The 16,525-nt window shown below is 26.1% G+C and overlaps 1 protein-coding gene across 2 annotated transcripts in view; it reads right to left on the bottom strand.

The window, feature by feature from the left end:
- Positions 1 to 14,536: 14,536 nt before the first annotated feature.
- LOC101505762 (actin-related protein 4) overlaps positions 14,537 to 16,525 on the bottom strand; it is an 11,543-nt gene continuing 9,554 nt past the window's right edge. For both annotated transcript variants that reach the window (XM_004515258.4, XM_004515259.4), the window contains exons 18-20: positions 16,453 to 16,517; positions 15,084 to 15,152; positions 14,537 to 14,960 (exon numbers count right to left, since the gene is read on the bottom strand). In XM_004515258.4, the coding sequence (XP_004515315.1) occupies positions 14,915 to 14,960; positions 15,084 to 15,152; positions 16,453 to 16,517 (180 nt within the window). In that variant the 3' untranslated portion in view covers positions 14,537 to 14,914. The remainder of the gene's footprint in view (positions 14,961 to 15,083; positions 15,153 to 16,452; positions 16,518 to 16,525) is intronic.

Genomic DNA, 16,525 nt, shown 5'->3' with positions numbered 1-16,525 from the left:
CATTGATTTCCTCGTAATGAAGTTTCACATGCTCTTATGTTTTCATTTTTTAGAACCAAATGTATATTTTGAATAAAGTATATAATATGAAAATACATACATAAGCATCATTGTCAAACTAATTAACAACAATATATGACATTTTTTGACCAATTGTTTTATTAGGTATTCCCAAAGACTGCCAACACCAATCATGGCTTGTCCAATGAAGATTTATTGTAGAATTAGTTTCTAACTTCCTAAATTGCTTCCAATCATGAAGGGTTGCCTTTAGATCAGCCACCTTCGCAGTGATACTTTGACTACAATTGACATGAATTGTGGTTACTTTCATAAAATCTTTACTATCTCGACAAAATCCACTAAAATAAAGAGTATCCAAAAACCTAATTTTGAGTCCCAAATGTCCAGTTATACCACTTCCAATGAGGTCAAGAAGCACATCTTGCTCCATTTTTCCTGTGGAGTTGTATTTCTTTCCATACCATGTATCAAACAATGATATGATCTTGTTGTTCGACCGCACGAAGTAAAATCCAATGTTGATTAGATGTTTTTCTGACCAAGGATCATTGAGATAGAAGGAAACGCTAATTTGGAGATCTTGTCTTATTATTGCTCAATTTTTTATATGGATTTCTTAACCACATTACATCAGTGCTCTGTAAAATTAAATGTGTGATATAGAATTAGTAATATTAAATTTTTATGAAGAAAAGTTTAGTTAAATTAGAAATAAATTAAGAATATTAAAGAAGAGAGTAATGCAAACAAGTATATGCAATGGGAAAATGTAATTAGAGTGTAAAATAAATAATGATCTTATATATTTTATTGTGTTAAAATATTCATTTATCAAATGATAACTTAAATAAATTATTTTTAAAAAATGTGCTTTGCTTAAACTAACGATATTTCATATAATATATTAATGAATTAAAATAAGATAAATTTGACCTAGATTTTAGCCGATAAATTTAGGGATGATTATTGTCAATTTCTTTTATATAAAAAACGTTAGAAATATGTATCAATAAATAAAAATAATGTACTTTATATTTTGTTTTCAAATTAATATATGTTAAATATAACGTATGAAATATATTTTTATTTTTGAGGATTTTAGCTAAAATAGATAAAACTCAATAAAATAATTTTTTTTTGGACAGAATTTGATAAAAAAAATAGACATATAACTCAAATTTTAAATTCGTTCATTTTTGTGAATGAACTTTTTAGATTGTTGTAAATATGATTTTAAAAATCCATTGAAAAATATTTATTGATTTAACAATAAATATTAATACTGCATACATAATAATTTTGTAGAGATTAAACTTATAAAAAATTATAAAAACTAAAATTATATTTTTATTTTATAAGAACTAAAATTAATAGATTAAAATTTATAAAAACTAAAAATATATTTAACAAAAAAAAAACATATATATTCCTACATTCCAAAATAAAATTTGGTCCTTCAAGTTAAAGATGAGCAATGTTACCACAAATAACCCAATATTTATTTTTATTTTTTATTTCGATTGATATTAAATATAAACAACTTTAAATCAATAAAAAATAATTTGTTTAACCCAAAATAATACATCAATTCTTACTTATTTAAAATTGGATGAAGGATATTTTAGGAATCATATTATAATTAAGTTTCTACAACATGTGTACAGATCCTAATATATTGCACACATTGTCCATTTTACGTTTACTGCACATGTTTTCCAAATATTAAACAAATTAATTTTTCTAATTAGTTCGGTTCCCTTATTTGGCACACAACTTTTATGAGTGGAGTTTGACAACTTCACCATTTTAAACTAATTTTTCTTTTAGAAGTTTGCCACTTTCTTTAAGAAATTCAAAAATCTCACTTTTCAAACTTATTTAAAATACTACTATACAAGGTTGAATTAGATCAAAACATAATGTAAACTAGCTTAAATTTGTTTTAAAATTACTCGATTCCTCCATTATCTTTAATTTCTTGTATCAATGTAAAAGGTTGTAATGATTTAAATTTAAAAAATGCTACGAATTTAGAGTGAGTTGGATTAGAAATATTTAAGTTGATTAAGTGGCTAAGGTAAATAAATTAAGAAGTAGAGTGATGAAAAGTTTAATTTTTTTTAATCAAAACATAATAATATCCAAATAAATAAATACTAATATTAAATATTAATTAAAACAATTTCAATTAAAATTAAATAGAATCAACTTATGTAAGAAAAAATAGAAATTAAATAAAATTCAACTTCGTCAAATAACTACAATTGAAAATAGATTCTCATCCAATTTTAATAATTTATATTTTATTTATTTATTTATTTCTGGGTCCACCATAATTCACTTTCGTATTTGGTGCTTAAATACTTGTCATCATATATTGCTTAATGTAAACATTAAATGACGTATTTTTCTATTTGCATTTGAACTCTAAATTGTAATTGAAGAAATAAACACACATTAAATCTATACATAATTAAAACTTCAAAGTAATGTAACTAAGTCAATTTGCCTATTCTACATTTTGGCATATTCGTAATAAATTTTAATTACTTCACCAAAATCTTAACACAAAAAAGGGTGATAGATCCTAGGCTAAGATACAAATTATTTTTATTATTTGGCCTAGTTAGGTTTATGAAATAGATATTGATCAAGTGCTTGGTCACATATAAGGTTTTTCCTACAAAAATATATGTTAGTAGTAACATATATATATAGTCCACTAATGACTAATATTTAGTAGTAAAGTAAGACAGATAATAATATTTACCATAATGACATATATCAAAGAGTTAAAAGTATAAATTTTGTAGTAAATATTGTATTTAATTTAAAATAAAATTAAAAATTCAAGCCATATTTAAGAATTCAATTTGACAATGATTTATTTGTTAGTCTACACATGAATATCTACTAAAAAAAATTGCATGCACTTCAACATGAGAAAGAGACACTAACACATAAAACAAGGAGGGAACAAAAATAAGGAAATGTACCGTGAAAATGAAGTTGTAACCACGTTTTAGAACTTCCAAAAGTAAAAAAGTCCTTCTCCACATCATTTTAATGAATTCTTGAGACATGTAGATTTTCTCACTTTCAAAATCAACACCATTTGTTACCAATCTAAAGCAATTCAACCTCAAAAATCGACATAGATCATAGGCAGTTTGATCGACGGCTACAATGAGAAGATTATCAATCAAAGATCTTGTTTCTCCAAGCCAAAAGCTACTTAAAAATAAATCAAACATGGTGATGGCATCACCCTTTACATCTTGTTCTACATAAGCCTTATTTACTATAGCAATTATCAACATTTTGTTCTTTCCCATTGAAGCTTTGGCCAAAGCTTTTTCAAGATCATCTCCATATGCTTCATTAATATTCATGCTCTACATCGTTAAAGAAAACCAAATTAGTGAAATTTCAATCAAGTCATGAAGAAAAACAATTATTTCTTACATGAACAAATAATTATACTTCAAAATATTTCATTTGAAATGAACTACAATCTAAAAAGTATAGGAAAATTTGATATATCTAATCTAATTTTAGAATAGATAAATCAAATTTTTATATATTATTTTAGTTATGGAATAGACTATATTAAAATAATAGTATTTATAATGGGAGGTAAAATTTATGGAAGAATATATTATTACTTTATAAGATAGTAATTAACAAAAAAAAAAAATGATATTGGTATAACAAATTGTGATCATAATAAGAATGTGTACATGATTTGTTTTGATGTAGAAACAAACAAATAAATAAATTTAAGATTTTGAATTTTTTTTTTTATAAAAAATGAACCATATATAGGTGATTTGATTTGAAGGTACCATGTTTGATTGCTGCTGGCAAAGTGGTTCAATATTGTGGGATAGAAGTAATTGGGTGGAGAAAGATGAGAAGGACCATTGATAAAGGAAAATAAAACCTAGAAAGAGTAATGCTACCATTGCAAAGTTCCCAAGTTTTTGCCTAGGATTATCCATCTCTAATGCTTTCTATACTTCTTTGTGACGATTTACAAAATAAATCGAGATTAAGAGCTCTATATATATAATAGTGCTTTCTTGAGGAGTCAAAGGTTTGGAGTAATTAGCAAAGAAGAGATAATTAATTTTTTCTTTTGGCGTTGGTAGCTTGAAAATGGTCCAAAGTGGCAATGAGTAAACAAATTATCAAATCTATTTTATTTTGTCTTGCTTCTTTTTTTTTTTTTTTTTTTTTTTTTTTTTTTTTTTTTTTTTTTTGTAATAAAACAAATTTTAGAATAGTTGGTTTTTAGAGTTGAACAATTTACAAATCTCGAAATTGAACTCAATCTTTTATAGAATAGAAATCAATTTATTTTCAATTGAATCAACTTTTATTGGATATTTTGTTTTTCTTTCAAAAAAATGCTATTTTTATATGTGTAAAACTTAAAGTGTGTATCTTTCTATTCTATATGAATGAAGAAAACTTAAATTTATATATCAAAGGAGAGTTGTGCTTTAACATTAAAGAAGAATCATAATTTAAAAAATTTCATTTACATTTCATTAATTTTAATTATTTTACTACTTTATTGAAATTAAAATTTGACTATTTTTTTACTAAAATTAAAATATTCTTGTTAAATATTATTTTATTGATCGTTTTATTTTGTCATTTGTTGTGATGTTTTGACATATTTTATTTTAAAATTAAAGTTGCCTAATTTGTAACATTAACAAAATATATTTTTTGTCACTTTAATCTTCAGAATTGAACCTATTCAAAGGCAAACGCCTATGGCCACGGATTCCACACATAAAACAAATATGCATCCCTTCTTTGTGGAATATTCAAAAATATATCTTCTTTGTGGAAATTACAAATAAAGAATAAAGAAAAAATTTAAAACTCATAAATGAATCATTAAGAAAAGGGTCGGCCCAACAGTTATGAGGCCTAAAGCAAAATTATTATACGTGATCTTTTCAAAATTTAATGAATAAATTATTAATATTTTATTTAATAAATATAAATTTTCTTTAGCATAATTAATGTCATTTTCAAATATATTTTCTCTATATTTTTTTTCAACAAATGAAATAACACATTTCAACGGTTCTACGGCAACATATATTGTACCGCTTCAATGACTCATGTTAATAATATGTTCACTACTTGTCTAATGATTTTTCAATTTATAACTAATATTTCTCTTATCCCTACTACTCACATTAACCAATTTAATTGTATTAAGAAGAGTATTAAATAATTTGAAAAAAAAATGTTTTATTTAATTTATATAAGATCTTATTCATTTTAGTTTTAAGAATATCAACGTGGTAGACCTTTTTCTTAAAATAAAAAAGATTTGAGACATTTTTTATTAAATAAAATTTTGTTTGGTAAAGAGGCCTAAAGTATTTAGTGGCCTTACTCTATTAAGAAACCAAGAAAAAACAATTACTCTATTATTACAAAGAATACAAAGAGAATAATTTTGGAAATAAATCTAAACATATTTTTTTATCTTTCTAACACTTGTTTGTTCAATGGACAATTATTTTTTATAAATAAGTCTTTGACATTACAGAGATGTGTTGGTATCCTCTACATATTCGTATAAATAAAATATATTCTCTACAAACTAATTTAAATTTAAAATATTTACTTTAATCATCATTTTGGTAATAGATAAAATGTGAACGTGTGACCCTTTTTAATAGATAAATTGTGAACCGTGACCCCTCTCAAGCGACAAATTGTAACTTTTGCATTTTAATCAAATTTGTGGTGACAACTATTAAAACTAAAATGTATTTCTAAACATAGTCAAACATTCTATATAATATTAAAATTGTAACACGTCAAACATGTACAATGATATATAGTGCACTACTAATTTTAATATTCTGATATCTTGAATCGATAAAATTGGGAATATTTAAAAGGGAAAAGGAAATCGAAGAACCTTGAAGAAAAAAAAAACAAAAAAAATAAATAAATAAAGGAGAACTGTTTGAAGATTTTGAACCCTAGATTTAATTCATTATTTTATTTATTATTTCTACTTGTATGTCCTTCGATAAACTATAAAATAAAAAATTAAAAACAATATGATAAATCGAATTGCGGTTATCAATCCGATTAGTGACCCTAAATAAATTAGTTTCAGTTAGAGTAAACCTACACAAATACAAGATTTTATGACTAAGGCCAAAATATCACCTCAATACTATTTGAGCATAAAATTTAGAATGAGAACATAGTGTTTTAGTCTAATCATTAAGAGAACATCGCTTTAATCTCTTGTATTTGGACTAAATATAGATATATATATATAAAAAGAGTTTATTATTTGTGATATTTTAGGGAAAATACATAGATTCATATATATTAAATACATTTTCGAGTCATTACTTTAATTGTGTTAATATTTGTATGACAAGGTAAAACTATTAGAATATAGCAATATTTTTAAATGTGTAGTAGTTGAGTATTATTGTTAGTAAGAATGATATTGTTCATGTGGATAATTAAATAGTCATTTTGACTTTAAAAAGATAGACAATGTCACCATTAAAGTTTTACAATCATCTTCATCTATTCATCTTCTCAATGATTTATCTTCCAATTTTTTCAAATCAGTTTTCCATGTTCTTTGTCTTTCTCTAAAGGCATCTCTAACTCCCCTTTCTTTATAATATATTGTTCACATGTCCTTTTTTCAGATGTTTTTTCTGTCACAATAAATACTCACGTGTAATTTATGATGTGCGAACTTGATTTGTTTCTCGTGGCCCGTTAGAGTCTTCACCACTACTAATACTATAAACTTTACTCGATCATAACATGTTCTCTCTTTTACCTTATTCGCTTATAGTGCTATTTGATTGTTATGATTTGTCATTTTTGTATTGTCAAATAAAAATTCAAATTATAATTCTAAATAAATTTATATTTTGTTAAAGGAGAAATCTTATGTAACACCCCGATTTTTAACAGCGCGAGTGTATTTTTTTTTCTTTTCAAAACAAATTCATAAAAACAAAGAAATAAAGAAGAAAATACTTTTGGATAAATATTTAAGTCGTAACATAACGACAAAGTCAACAAATACTTACAAGCAGCGGAATAGTTTTTGAAATCAAAATCCAAAGTATTCAAACATCAAAATACACCGGGGCTCTGAGGTCTATCAGACATAGCTCATACCCCTGGGGTATTCTCGGCAGACACCTGTACAAAAACACTGCCTCAAAAATTTTAACTCCCCACATCACATCAAAAAGTGGTACATGGAACCCATCAAAATAAAATGTCAAGCTAACAATATTGACATAGGTACAGTCTTCCAAATTAAAATAAACCCAACCCAAAAAGAAAGACATCTAGTCCCTATACGTCAACATAATCTGATCATTCTACAAAAAACTATACATCTCAGATGATCTTCATGCGCCCCGCAAGATTCTCCTAACACAGCTCCAGTCAGGTGTGTCCAACTACCTTCCCATCTACAGGGTACTAACTGGTAGGATGATCCTGGTTCTCATCTGAGGGCAAAGCTCAGATTCCCACAATAGTTGTAAAGGGTCACCAACCGAAATTAACAATTAACACATAACATTTAAGTTTTTAAATGCACAAAATAACCTTTCAACTTAGCATGCACCTTAAAAGGGTTTCCATATGCCAAACATGCATAAACAAGGTTGAAAAATGAAGTTTTTAACAAAACTGCACTGTTGTATTCGAATACAGCATCTTTGTATTCGAATACAAGGCTGTTTCAGCAGTTAGCAGTAAAAACAACACGTTTGTATTCGACTACACATAGGTCAGCAGCAAAAATATCATGTCTGTATTCGAATACAACCTTCTGTATTCGAATACACATCAGACAGCAGTAGAAAAACAGCAAAATTCAGCTTTTAAAAGGGTTTTGAAATCAATCAACACTTACACACAAATCCAAACAATCACACTTAGCAATTATAGCATAATCTCCATGACGACTTGAGTTTCAAAAAGGTTTTGCAATCAATCACACTTACACACAATTTCAAAACATTCACACTTAGCAATTATAGCACAATCACCACGACAACTTGAGTTTCGAAAAGGTTTTGCAATCAATCACACTTAGACACAATTCCACAACATCCACACTTGGCAATTATAACACAATCACCATGACAACTTGAGTTCAAACACTCAATCATAATCTTGAATCAAACACGAATCGCGTGCCAAACACCCTAATGCAATGCGTATATGCCAAAATGCATGGACTCGGAATTCCAAACCAAAACCCTCTTCAAACCAAAAATCCATTGACAACATAATGTGTACCTTCAATAAAAATATCAAACTAATTCATATAACAATTAAATATTTCGTCACCAAACTATTGGGTCATGAGGTGTGTTACCAAACTATTGGGTCATGAGGTGTGTTTTAGATCATTATATTAAACTAATAACAAACATACAAGTGAGTCGAATACTATATTTTTACTCAAAATTTTATGATAGTGCATATATAAATCATTTCAATTATATATTGTTTAACATTATTTTTTGCAACTAATAAGAAACTTCTAACTCATATTTGTTAATAACACAAACCAATATAAAAATGATTACTGTTTTCATTCATTGATTTCCTCGTAATGAAGTTTCACATGCTCTTATGTTTTCATTTTTTAGAACCAAATGTATATTTTGAATAAAGTATATAATATGAAAATACATACATAAGCATCATTGTCAAACTAATTAACAACAATATATGACATTTTTTGACCAATTGTTTTATTAGGTATTCCCAAAGACTGCCAACACCAATCATGGCTTGTCCAATGAAGATTTATTGTAGAATTAGTTTCTAACTTCCTAAATTGCTTCCAATCATGAAGGGTTGCCTTTAGATCAGCCACCTTCGCAGTGATACTTTGACTACAATTGACATGAATTGTGGTTACTTTCATAAAATCTTTACTATCTCGACAAAATCCACTAAAATAAAGAGTATCCAAAAACCTAATTTTGAGTCCCAAATGTCCAGTTATACCACTTCCAATGAGGTCAAGAAGCACATCTTGCTCCATTTTTCCTGTGGAGTTGTATTTCTTTCCATACCATGTATCAAACAATGATATGATCTTGTTGTTCGACCGCACGAAGTAAAATCCAATGTTGATTAGATGTTTTTCTGACCAAGGATCATTGAGATAGAAGGAAACGCTAATTTGGAGATCTTGTCTTATTATTGCTCAATTTTTTATATGGATTTCTTAACCACATTACATCAGTGCTCTGTAAAATTAAATGTGTGATATAGAATTAGTAATATTAAATTTTTATGAAGAAAAGTTTAGTTAAATTAGAAATAAATTAAGAATATTAAAGAAGAGAGTAATGCAAACAAGTATATGCAATGGGAAAATGTAATTAGAGTGTAAAATAAATAATGATCTTATATATTTTATTGTGTTAAAATATTCATTTATCAAATGATAACTTAAATAAATTATTTTTAAAAAATGTGCTTTGCTTAAACTAACGATATTTCATATAATATATTAATGAATTAAAATAAGATAAATTTGACCTAGATTTTAGCCGATAAATTTAGGGATGATTATTGTCAATTTCTTTTATATAAAAAACGTTAGAAATATGTATCAATAAATAAAAATAATGTACTTTATATTTTGTTTTCAAATTAATATATGTTAAATATAACGTATGAAATATATTTTTATTTTTGAGGATTTTAGCTAAAATAGATAAAACTCAATAAAATAATTTTTTTTTGGACAGAATTTGATAAAAAAAATAGACATATAACTCAAATTTTAAATTCGTTCATTTTTGTGAATGAACTTTTTAGATTGTTGTAAATATGATTTTAAAAATCCATTGAAAAATATTTATTGATTTAACAATAAATATTAATACTGCATACATAATAATTTTGTAGAGATTAAACTTATAAAAAATTATAAAAACTAAAATTATATTTTTATTTTATAAGAACTAAAATTAATAGATTAAAATTTATAAAAACTAAAAATATATTTAACAAAAAAAAAACATATATATTCCTACATTCCAAAATAAAATTTGGTCCTTCAAGTTAAAGATGAGCAATGTTACCACAAATAACCCAATATTTATTTTTATTTTTTATTTCGATTGATATTAAATATAAACAACTTTAAATCAATAAAAAATAATTTGTTTAACCCAAAATAATACATCAATTCTTACTTATTTAAAATTGGATGAAGGATATTTTAGGAATCATATTATAATTAAGTTTCTACAACATGTGTACAGATCCTAATATATTGCACACATTGTCCATTTTACGTTTACTGCACATGTTTTCCAAATATTAAACAAATTAATTTTTCTAATTAGTTCGGTTCCCTTATTTGGCACACAACTTTTATGAGTGGAGTTTGACAACTTCACCATTTTAAACTAATTTTTCTTTTAGAAGTTTGCCACTTTCTTTAAGAAATTCAAAAATCTCACTTTTCAAACTTATTTAAAATACTACTATACAAGGTTGAATTAGATCAAAACATAATGTAAACTAGCTTAAATTTGTTTTAAAATTACTCGATTCCTCCATTATCTTTAATTTCTTGTATCAATGTAAAAGGTTGTAATGATTTAAATTTAAAAAATGCTACGAATTTAGAGTGAGTTGGATTAGAAATATTTAAGTTGATTAAGTGGCTAAGGTAAATAAATTAAGAAGTAGAGTGATGAAAAGTTTAATTTTTTTTAATCAAAACATAATAATATCCAAATAAATAAATACTAATATTAAATATTAATTAAAACAATTTCAATTAAAATTAAATAGAATCAACTTATGTAAGAAAAAATAGAAATTAAATAAAATTCAACTTCGTCAAATAACTACAATTGAAAATAGATTCTCATCCAATTTTAATAATTTATATTTTATTTATTTATTTATTTCTGGGTCCACCATAATTCACTTTCGTATTTGGTGCTTAAATACTTGTCATCATATATTGCTTAATGTAAACATTAAATGACGTATTTTTCTATTTGCATTTGAACTCTAAATTGTAATTGAAGAAATAAACACACATTAAATCTATACATAATTAAAACTTCAAAGTAATGTAACTAAGTCAATTTGCCTATTCTACATTTTGGCATATTCGTAATAAATTTTAATTACTTCACCAAAATCTTAACACAAAAAAGGGTGATAGATCCTAGGCTAAGATACAAATTATTTTTATTATTTGGCCTAGTTAGGTTTATGAAATAGATATTGATCAAGTGCTTGGTCACATATAAGGTTTTTCCTACAAAAATATATGTTAGTAGTAACATATATATATAGTCCACTAATGACTAATATTTAGTAGTAAAGTAAGACAGATAATAATATTTACCATAATGACATATATCAAAGAGTTAAAAGTATAAATTTTGTAGTAAATATTGTATTTAATTTAAAATAAAATTAAAAATTCAAGCCATATTTAAGAATTCAATTTGACAATGATTTATTTGTTAGTCTACACATGAATATCTACTAAAAAAAATTGCATGCACTTCAACATGAGAAAGAGACACTAACACATAAAACAAGGAGGGAACAAAACTAAGGAAAGGTACCGTGAAAATGAAGTTGTAACCACGTTTTAGAACTTCCAAAAGTAAAAAAGTCCTTCTCCACATCATTTTAATGAATTCTTGAGACATGTAGATTTTCTCACTTTCAAAATCAACACCATTTGTTACCAATCTAAAGCAATTCAACCTCAAAAATCGACATAGATCATAGGCAGTTTGATCGACGGCTACAATGAGAAGATTATCAATCAAAGATCTTGTTTCTCCAAGCCAAAAGCTACTTAAAAATAAATCAAACATGGTGATGGCATCACCCTTTACATCTTGTTCTACATAAGCCTTATTTACTATAGCAATTATCAACATTTTGTTCTTTCCCATTGAAGCTTTGGCCAAAGCTTTTTCAAGATCATCTCCATATGCTTCATTAATATTCATGCTCTACATCATTAAAGAAAACCAAATTAGTGAAATTTCAATCAAGTCATGAAGAAAAACAATTATTTCTTACATGAACAAATAATTATACTTCAAAATATTTCATCTGAAATGAACTACAATCTAAAAAGTATACGAAAATTTGATATATCTAATCTAATTTTAGAGTAGATAAATCAAATTTTTATATATTATTTTAGTTATGGAATAGACTATATTAAAATAATAGTATTTATAATAGGAGGTAAAATTTATGGAATAATATATTATTACTTTATAAGATAGTAATTAACAAAAAAAAAAAATGATATTGGTATAGCAAGTTGTGATCATAATAACAATGTGTACATGATTTGTTTTGATGTAGAAACAAACAAATAAATAAATTTAAGATTTTTTTTTTTTATAAAAAATGAACCATATATAGGTGATTTGATTTGAACGTACCATGTTTGATTGCTGCTGGCAAAGTGGTTCAATATTGTGGGATAGAAGTAATTGGGTGGAGAAAGATGAGAAGGACCATTGATAAAGGAAAATAAAACCTAGAAAGAGTAATGCTACCATTGCAAAGTTCCCAAGTTTTTGCCTAGGATTATCCATCTCTAATGCTTTCTATACTTCTTTGTGACGATTTACAAAATAAATCGAGATTAAGAGCTCTATATATATAATAGTGCTTTCTTGAGGAGTCAAAGGTTTGGAGTAATTAGCAAAGAAGAGATAATTAATTTTTTCTTTTGGCGTTGGTAGCTTGAAAATGGTCCAAAGTGGCAATGAGTAAACAAATTATCAAATCTATTTTATTTTGTAATAAAACAAATTTTAGAATAGTTGGTTTTTAGAGTTGAACAATGACAAATCTCGAAATTGAACTCAATCTTTTATAGAATATAAATCAATTTATTTTCAATTGAATCAACTTTTAATGGATATTTTGTTTTTCTTTCAAAAAAATGTTATCTTTATAGGTGTAAAACTTAAAGTGTACACTTTATTGAAGAGTTGTGTTTTAACATTAAAAAAGAATCATAATTTAAATATTTTCATTTACATTTCATTAATTTTAATTATTTTACTACTTTATTGAAATTAAAATGTGACTATTTTTTTTACTAAAATTAAAATATTTTTGTTACATATTATTTTTCCGATAAATTTATTGTCATTTGTTGTAATATTTTGACATATTTTCTTTTTTTGTATTAATTATTATATATGAAACTTCTAAATCTTTTTATATTCTATTATTTATAATATTAAAATTAAAATTGTCAAATTTTTAACATAAAAAAAAAATATTTTGTCACTTTAATCTTCACAATTGAACCTAATCAAAGTCAAATGCCGATGGCCATGGATTTTACCCATAAAACAAATATCCGTCCCCTTTTTTGTTGAATGTTCAAAAATATATCTTCTTCGTGAAAATTACAAATTAAGAATAAAGAAAAAATATAAAACTCATTAATGAATCATTAAGAAACCAAGTAAAATTATTTCTCTATAATACAAAGAGAATAATTTTGAAAGTAAATCTAAATATATTTTTTATCTTCTTAATATAAATATTTGTTCATCTTTTAGTACAATTATCTTTTATAACTAAGTCTTTGACATTACAAAGAGTGTACATTTATTTAAATTTTGAAGTTACAATTTTTCATCAATCTACCATAAAAATTAACCTTTCAATGTACTTTCATCAATCTTAAATATATTACTGCTCTTAAAAATGTGACAACAAATGTCACATTTACAATTGTCCTAAAAGGACTATCACTTTTAGTTATCAATCTCAAGTTATTATTTTTCATTTTATATTTATAATCAATATAATACACCAGTGATTAATAAAGATAATTTAGTAGTACATCAAGCATGTTCAATAAGGGAAGTAGTATATATAGTGCACAAGTAATTTTAATATTTAGATTTATTTTTTTATTCACACCATAATGTGAATCCACAACACATTATTTCTCCCTCACTTTCACTCTCCTTGTTGGTCAAAGTACAAAGTTCATGTCTGAAAATGAAGTTGATAACTCCATTGTCGATTATTAAAAAAAGTTGAAAAAGATTATAACACTATTGTCCATTGTCCTTTCTTATACAACATTTTTAAAATGAAAATTATTTAAATGGAAAAGAAAAAGATAAATATATTTATGCATTTTTTTAAATATTAGAGTTAAACTAAATTAATAGACCCGACCAAACACAATTTGATTATTGTCAAGTTATAGTAGATCATGGGTGACACTGGATTGCAAATGTGGATATATATACTGCTTTGAGTGGTCCGTGCGGGTTAAAAAAATAGTTGTTCAATAAAAATCTACTCAAACATTAACAAAAAAAATTGAAAGCCCATGATCAATATTTTTTTTCTTTATAAAATAAATTTAAAAATAAAATGAATTAAATGTTAAAGATAATGAACATCGGGGTAAGAAATAAAGAGTCCATCACCCAATGGGCGACACTCAAAACTATTTATCAAATAAAACTACTTAATATTTATAATCTAAATGGCAATTCTCATGCCAAGTTAAATTACACAGAAGGAAAACCCAGTTTGTTAAATAGGACACCATTAGACCCTAAGCACACTTCACATCAGTATAGATAACAATAATAATATTTGGATTGTTATCCATCTTGAGGTCAATAATGTAGTTAGACTGAGATCTCCAATGTGAATGAATAGCCAGCCATTAACAACAAAAGATAAATCCATTGGTTTTCAAGCCCTACTTCAAGGTTCATGAGAAAACTTCCTGAACACCAACATTGATCAGTGGCAGGATGCTCATACCAATCATAACTCAAGGACACTTTCTTTGGATATATGAAGCTCCATGCTCTTCATACCTATCAGAAGTGAATTAAAACAATTTAGTGTTTAGAATTATCCTTTATGAGAAAAATTTGGAAGCTTAATTTGACAATCATGCGACACGGGGAAGGGGGTGTATGTTTGGGTGAGGTAATTACTCGGATCTAGAGAACCACATTTGTTGAAAGGAACCAAGAGAAGCCAATATACTGCCTCCTATCCAGACACTGCACATAAATTCATCATCAAGCTTATCAGTTTATAGTACACATCAACAATCACTCGCCACACAAATCATAATTCTGAGTCTCCTTCTTGACCTTGAAAGAAATGAAAGCATAAGTAGTGGCTGGGGAAGAAGGTAGGGAACAACATTTATATGATTTTCTAAACCTAGCATTAACTAGACAACAAAATCTACATGGAAATAAATAGAAGACCCCACTGATAAAAATTAAGATAGTCTATACTTCATCAGTGCAAGTAGCAAAAATTGTGAACATTGTAAATAACCAAGAAAGAGCTCAAGCAACATGGAAACTCATACCCCTAACCAGGTTTGCACGGTACAACATATATTCTCTGCAGTAATTCCATCAACATTTCATATTTTGATGCATTCTCTCATAATAAAACTGAATGATTCCAGCGATAGAAATTAAAATAATTGCACAGGCAGCCTGAGTTTACTGCTTGCTCATTAAAAAATCATATAAAAGTTATAATCAATCTTATTAAACTATTTAGATATTGAGTTCTTAACCATTTTAAAAAATTTAACAAACAATCTTAATATATACAATCATAAGAGACATAAAATCAATTATATCAGTTATAACCGTATTCATAAAATTTAATTCAATCTTAAATTACTGTCTAAAAATGTTTATATCCTAAAAATTGGAATGATATAGGAAGCGTTTGATTGCAGTTATAAGAAGCTTTGTGTATAAAAATAAAAAGTCAATATGTTTTAAGTTTACTTGTTCTCAAACATTGTTTCGGTGTTCAATTTTTTGTGCAGGAAAACAAGAGCTTAGAGTAGTTTTATTTTCCTCTTTCTTCTCATTTTTGTTCACGTCTGCACTGCCTGAGACTCCTGTTGGCTTTCAAAATATGTTCTCTAAAAAACTACGAAGTAGGTTTTGTTTTCATCTCTAAGATTATTTTCAAATTAATATTACCAAATAGTTGTTTTGAAAAGCAAAATTTCAAAATTGTTTTAAAGAATAGTCTTCAATGATAAAAAAAAAAACATGAATACAATCAAAGAGGCTTATAAATGTTGCTTTTCAGCTGAAAATACCCATAGCCACCTTATATGTTGATGCACAAAAGTTAAAAAAAACATAGAATTAACTGTACAAAAGAGAAACAAACTTGTTGAATGACTGAATTTACAATAAACCAGAGTAGTCAATGGCATGACATAACCAAAAGGGCAAAAAGTATAACTACAAAAGATTAACATCAACCACCAAAATCATAGCATTAACAGAGAGAGAGAGAGAGAGAGAGAGATCGCACCTAAACCTCCTTTCAGTAGCATTTCCACTGGCCAATACTTTTACTCTAGCAGCCTGAGGGGATTCCTGCATCA

Source organism: Cicer arietinum, chromosome 7 (assembly GCF_000331145.2).
Source record: "Cicer arietinum cultivar CDC Frontier isolate Library 1 chromosome 7, Cicar.CDCFrontier_v2.0, whole genome shotgun sequence".
In the NCBI taxonomy this organism is placed as follows: Eukaryota; Viridiplantae; Streptophyta; class Magnoliopsida; order Fabales; family Fabaceae; genus Cicer; species Cicer arietinum.
Note: the sequence above shows the minus strand (reverse complement) of the source record. Positions and strands in the feature narration are given on the sequence as shown.